Source organism: Cynoglossus semilaevis, chromosome 11 (assembly GCF_000523025.1).
Source record: "Cynoglossus semilaevis isolate Cse_v1.0 chromosome 11, Cse_v1.0, whole genome shotgun sequence".
Taxonomy (NCBI): Eukaryota; Metazoa; Chordata; class Actinopteri; order Pleuronectiformes; family Cynoglossidae; genus Cynoglossus; species Cynoglossus semilaevis.
Genome location: NC_024317.1, coordinates 1,435,222 through 1,441,668, shown reverse-complemented (window position 1 = coordinate 1,441,668; position 6,447 = coordinate 1,435,222). Strand labels below are relative to the sequence as shown.

Genomic DNA, 6,447 nt, shown 5'->3' with positions numbered 1-6,447 from the left:
GTGGGGGGGGGGGAGGGGGGGGGGGGGGGGGGGGCAATGAACAATGAACTTAAACTCTTGTTGCCCTGTTAGCATGTTGGTTTCAGACTGGTACATGTCTAACTAGCTATGGCTAACTATTTCCGACCTAGTTGACAACAAATGACATTTTAATGTTGTATTTCTCTGTAGACAGATATTAGCTGTAGCTGCTAGCTGTTAGCTGTAGCTGGAAAGCAAGAAGATTGACTACGTACTAAGTACTTGGATGGTTAGGTTTTATGGTTACTGTACATAAAGTCGTAGATGACCGAAGTAGGATTAACATAAATTTAAATCTGAATGAAAAGTTCTATTCAACACGTCTGACTGGAAAATTCTCTATTATATTTTTTTCTATTTTTTATTGTAAACACTGTCTACAGCCTGAAGAGAAGACATTTTAGAATTTTAAGCAAAATCAAAAGTCCGTACGTTGCGTTCAAAGACCGTAAACTCTGTCAGTATTTGCTCAATCAGGGAAAGTGTCGGTGTCGACTGAAGACATTTCAGTTTTTCAAACTGCTGTTAACTCGTTGGCGTGTTTTTATGGCGTACAAACCACTTGTTTATTGGTTAGTTTTATAAGTAAAACCACATTTGGTTACCACTGAACTCAGTGTTTTTTTTCCTCTTAAAGGGACAAAACAGGATTTGGTGAAGAAACAGTTCCAGGAATGCTGTTTAGTTCTGACTACGACGGTTTACTGATAAATAACAAACCACACAGGCGACGGCAGGTACTGCAGCAGGGGTCAGGGGTCTCAAACTGAGATGACCTCTGCTGCCACCGTCGTTCCACTGGACGACCACATCAGTTTTATTATTCTTAAATGTCCAAATAAATAATATAATTATTAATCATTAAAATCATTCGCAAACCCAGCGAAAGGATGACAAAAAAAAAGGCGGCGTTATAGTCTGGAAAATACGATAGTACTTTTCCCTGTAGTATGTCGTACAGTGTGTACATTAGTGTGTACTTTTACTTTAATGTAAGTATTTGACTGATTACTACACGTTTTGATGGAATTGACCTACATTTCAGATGATCTTATTCCAGACTCCAGTTTTACTGTCAGTAACGTGTCACTTTATTTCCAGATGGAAAACTACAATTAGCTACAATGTTGCTGATGGAAGTTTGGTGGACTGTTAACGTTAAGGTCTCTCTCTCTCTCTCGCTCTCTCTCTCTCTGGTACGACGCCATCACAGCCCCCACCTCTGGTCTCGGTTTCAGGAAAAGCTTTTAGGCTGACATTGTAAGCTCATTTGCAAAACTGGCCTGAGATCAGGTTGGAGCTTTAGGGGTTTTTCTCTGGCACCGGAATCCGATAATGCTGAGTCGGCGACACTGATGATCAGATACAAACGCTAATGCACTTCACAGTAGTTTTCAACATGCCTTCTTTTAACAGTTTGTTGACGTGTTCGGCGCTAACGGACCGTTTTTCACGGCCGTACTTTTAATTGGCTCGTGCATGATTTATTGTTGACAGAAGAATCCCCCATGAGCCTTAGAGGCGTCATCAAATAACACAGGCTAACATAAGGTTAAGTTGAAGCAGTTATAATGAGTCGACGCACGTTAGTTTTGACCCCGTTGGTTTTTGTGACTAACATGTGTAATTTCTTTGATTTCTGTCGCCGTTTAGAAATGTTTGGACCAAAGTAAAATAATGAAATGATCCTTTAAACCTTAATTTTAATATTTGATAAAATAAAAAATAAAAACATACAGCTTTGTTATTTAGTTTGTTACTAAAGCTAGAAAACAAAATAACAGACAAGAAATTAACTGTGCTACTGTGCTAACGCGTACAACGTCTCTAACAGTTAGCAACAACACACTGGGAACCCCCTCCCCCCCCATACCTTAGCATGTTACGATATTTTCTTTAAATGTGCAGTGACTCATTCAGCTTCATATTTGTCCTCGTTTTGGATTGTTAGAAAAATACAGAACGGGCGTTAGCATGAAGCTAACACAGTTGTCAACGTTCATAACATCTGTGTTCGTAAGTGTTTTTAGTGGGGTATTGGCAAGAATCTGGCGATACGATACCTATCACGATACGATATATTGCGATATGTGATACTATAGTAGAGGTGGTAGTAAGAAAACAAAAATGAAGTGAAGCATCACCAGAGAATTGGTCCTTTTTTAAAAACGTCCTGAAGAGTACGGACAATTTTTTTTTACACCTCTCGTTCTTAAACATGTTATTCATTCGTAGTTAATCATGAACTACAGACAGTCGTGACAGATGAATCACAAATATCTCAATTCCTCTTGGTTTGTGACACACACTTGAGGCAGATTAGCTGACGATTGTGTGTCCGCGTCGTCGCGGCTCCTGTGCTGCCGGCGGACACACCCCTGCTGTGAGTGTTCATCAGAATGAAAGAATGCCTCCATTGAAACTGGCCTGGTTTGTCAGGGTTACGCTGCAACAGTGAAACCGTATCTCACCCATATCCTGGTTACATGTGTGAGGCGTAGCGTGGATTTGTGCTGACAGGTTCATTTCCACAGCTGAGAATAATGAGATTAAAAAAAAAAAAAGAAAAAAAAAAGATGACAAACAGTGATTCATTGGGGGGTGGAACATATCCGCACAGAAAGATAAAAACACTGAGAGTGAGTGACAGTATGAAGAGCTCGGAGCTACAACGCCTTGATTTGTGTCACTGTGGGCTAGGTCACATGTGGCTAGTCGGGCTGGGCTAACGGCAGACGCAGCCCAGGAGACCGCTGCGATACGCTAACGTGTCACCGGGCTGCTTTTGTTGCGGCGGCTCGGCACTCCGGTGTGTGTGATATCAGGTGATGGCTGCTGCAGTGAGGCGGCGGCGGCCTCGTTAGCAACGCTGCGAGGCAAAACAAACCTCACCTCCCATTGTTCTGAGTCGACCACAGTCACCGTGAGCAGGGTTTGTCTGAACTTGATGGTTGGACATGTTTGTCATTGTGTGTCTGCGGGGGTGGGGGGTGGGGGGGGCACTCTCTCACTTACTGCATTTACAGGGAACTTTTTGCAACGCGGTGGTTAGCGCGTGCGGTTCGAGTCCCGGCCTCTCTTCCTCCTTTCTTCACCTACTTCCTTTTCACTCTGACCTTGTTTGTTACTGAGTGCATTTTGTCATAAAGACATTTTCATAAATTGCCGTTGATCCAAACTGACAACCACAGTTGGCTGAAGATGAAAAGTCGATAAACGTTGTTAGACAAAGGTTTGTGATTAACTGACGTCCGTCAGATCAAACAACCGTTTCTCCACAGCCGTACAGTTACAGTTTCGATTGACTGGTTCCACGTCACTTGATTCTTGACTGGGCTCAGTAGAACCTGTCAGTAGATGATGTCGTGTTTATTTAGCTCCTGCTCTGAACTCTACTGCACGTCTCTGGAGAGTTGTCTGAGAGAAAGTCTCCTGGGATCAGTGAGTGTTCAGGAAATATTCCATCATTGGCTGCAGGAAACAGCAGCAGCAGCAGCAGCAGCAGCAGCAGCTGAGTTCCAATAACGGGTTCGTGGATTCGATCTGATCGTCGTCTGATCTGACCTCAGCCCAGCAGGAGGTGCTGTGGTTGCAGTTTGAATGGTCACTTTTGGAAGTTCTGGTGGTTCTGAAGGTTCTGGAGGTTCTGAAGGTTCTGGAAGTTCTGGCGGTCCTGGGGGTTCTGGAAGTTCTGGAGGTTCTCTGCACTTCTGTCCCTGGTGGTCGGTCAGTCCGTTGCAGCACGGTGACGGTTGGTAAACGTCAAGGTTGTGAGGTCATGAGGTCGGTGTGTGATTGTGACGGTCCAGCTGTCAATCACACGCCTCCTCCTTAGATTCTTCTCTACATCTGCAGTTGTTTCACAAATAGAATAGAACAGAATATTCTATGGAGAAAAGAACTCAAATGTATGAAGTCATTACTGTATTTGATTCTGATTTTAAAATGTGTACGAAATGTACGGAAATACCCAAATACTGCTTATAAAGTATGATGTATGATGTTCTTTGATTTTATGGTTTGATTTTGCTCGGTTCTGAAGGTTCTGGCGGTTCTGAAGGTTCTGGAAGTTATGGTGGTTCAAGGGGTTCTGGAGGTTCTGGAAGTTCTGGAGGTTCTGGGGTTTCTGCAGGTTCTGGTACACAAATACTGCTTATAAAGTATGATGTAAATAATCTTCTTTGATTTTATGGTTTGATTTTGCTCTGACTTCTTCGGGTCTTTGGTTTTGGGATCGTCCGTACATTTCCAGTGGGTTTCAGGTCAGAGGTCGAACATCGTGACTCGTTTTATTCACAGAGGAGAAGCTGGACTCCTGGGAGACGTATTCCTGTTTTATTCACTCCTCGCCAGCTTCCTCCTCCTCCTCCTCCTCCTCCCCCCCCTCCCCTCCTTTCATCCATCTGCAGCCAGTGACTCCACTGCAGTGTTGCACCGTCTGTAGTAAGAGTTGAAGTTAAAAATAACGCACTTGCAGCTTCATTTGACTTCATTTAGAATCGCTCCATATAACTCCTGCCCCCCCCTCCGCCGCACCATAACGATTATTATCTTTGTCGCAAATGGCGCGGGTCTGTGTTAAAGCAGCAGTTCATCCCGTGTCCTCTATGTGGCGCTCCACGGCTGACGTGCTCGCCTGGCTCCTCTACTGCGTGTTTCCCTCACAGAAAGTTGCCCTTGTCTTTGTCCATTATGTTGGACAGAGCGACTGCTGTCAGGACACAGAACTGGACACTTCCCATTCAGATGCTTCCAGTGGCACGTAACCAGGCAACGGGGCAACTATGGGGGACCACAAGGGGTTTCTGTCCAATCACCGGGGACCACACGTTCACTCCCTCGTCCTCATTCACGCTCTTTCATTCATACGCTCACGGATGGTGGAGGAGGCGTTGTCCAACAGTGGACAAACGGACGTCTCTTCTCCTGGACTGCGTCACTTCAAACACTCATCTGTGTCCACCCAGTTTTTCTGCCACTGCTGGGAAATCAAGTGCCCCGTGTAAATACTCAGCCTTTTGTATTTGCCCCTTTGTCCTACAGAGGGAGGCTTTGTTTCAGAAGACGTCGTTTGCAGTGTTAGACACACATATTTTTATGTAATTTTGCACGTGATACGTAACTGAAACGAGCATTAACGTACAGTGGAGTTCAGCCACGTTTGACCCCTCGACCTCTCGACCTCTTGACCCTTGGCTCTGGTGTTAGAGTTTGTAATCAACCTGATCACATGAACCAAATATATTGTGTTTTTTTAAAATAATTAATTGTTTTTTTTCTTCACCAACTCCCAGTCCAATATTCCTGGTGTTGGTTCATGTTCTTGTTCTTTTCTTTCTTCTCTAGTGATTCCAAATGTAGATCCCTCTGTTCCAGAGTTAGGAACTGATGTTCAGATGGAACAGAGTCTGAGACTAGGATCACACTGGGGGGGGGAAACTAAATGGAAATGATTACTAAACTATTCACGATATGTATCACGATCACCAGATTCTTGCTCAAACAAACCCCTATCATTATTGTGCGACAACGATGTCAGTAAACACGAATGTCAAACGTGATCGTGTTCCGACTCTTCTTCTGTCCGATTCCCCGACTACTTTCTCTCTGTTTGCGTTCAAATACCACATTCCAAATTTGGAAATGATTACTAAACTATTTTTTTTTCACTGTCTCTGCCGTGACGTGAGTTTTTCGGAGACTCATAAACAGAAAAACCCAAATAATCTCATTTTCCAAAGAATGCCTGCGATCGTCCTCCCCTCCGACGTCTCTGAAGGCTAGCTCAGCACAACGCAGTTTGAGAAGCTGACCTATTTTATGGTTCTTTTTTTTTTCCGAACTGTCTGCTGCAATCATCGGGCTTTCATCTCATGTGTACGTGTGACACAGCATTCAAACTCCGACCCCCCCACCCGCTCCCAGAATGAGACCCCGCGTCCCCTCTGTCTGATTTTGTGGTTAATAATTTGTCGTTAAAGTTTCTGAGTCTGAGTCTCAGCTCACAGGCCGAGGTCTGAAAACTGATCAGGACTCTGTTTGTCGGGGCGGAAGTGAGGCCCAGCGTGTCAGCCCACTCCCCCCCCCCACCCCCCGAGGGTCTCTGTGTGTTCTGAATGTCCTCTCCCTGTTTGTTATGCAGAGATCCGTAACCAGCTGGTGGAGCAGTTCCGTTGTCTGGAGCAGCAGTCCGACTCCCGCCTCCAGCTGCTGCAGGACTTGCAGGAGTTCTTTCGCCGTAAAGCGGAGCTCCAGCTGGAGTACTCCAGAGGCCTGGACAAACTGGCCGAGCGCTACTCCGCCAAGATCCGCAGCTCCAGAGAACACCAGCACTTCAAGTGAGTCCCCCCCCCTGCTGGACGTTGGTGACATGACAACATCGGACGGTTTTCACTGACGAACAAATGAAAAGTATTTGTCCTGATC

General features: G+C 45.0%; 1 protein-coding gene across 3 annotated transcripts in view; it reads left to right on the top strand.

Moving 5' to 3' along the window:
- The window catches only part of LOC103385738 (SLIT-ROBO Rho GTPase-activating protein 3-like), a 36,263-nt gene that overhangs the window by 1,704 nt on the left and 28,112 nt on the right, over nt 1–6,447 (top strand). For all 3 annotated transcript variants that reach the window (XM_008319711.3, XM_008319712.3, XM_025060489.1), the window contains exon 2: nt 6,164–6,359. In XM_008319711.3, the coding sequence (XP_008317933.1) occupies nt 6,164–6,359 (196 nt within the window). The remainder of the gene's footprint in view (nt 1–6,163; nt 6,360–6,447) is intronic.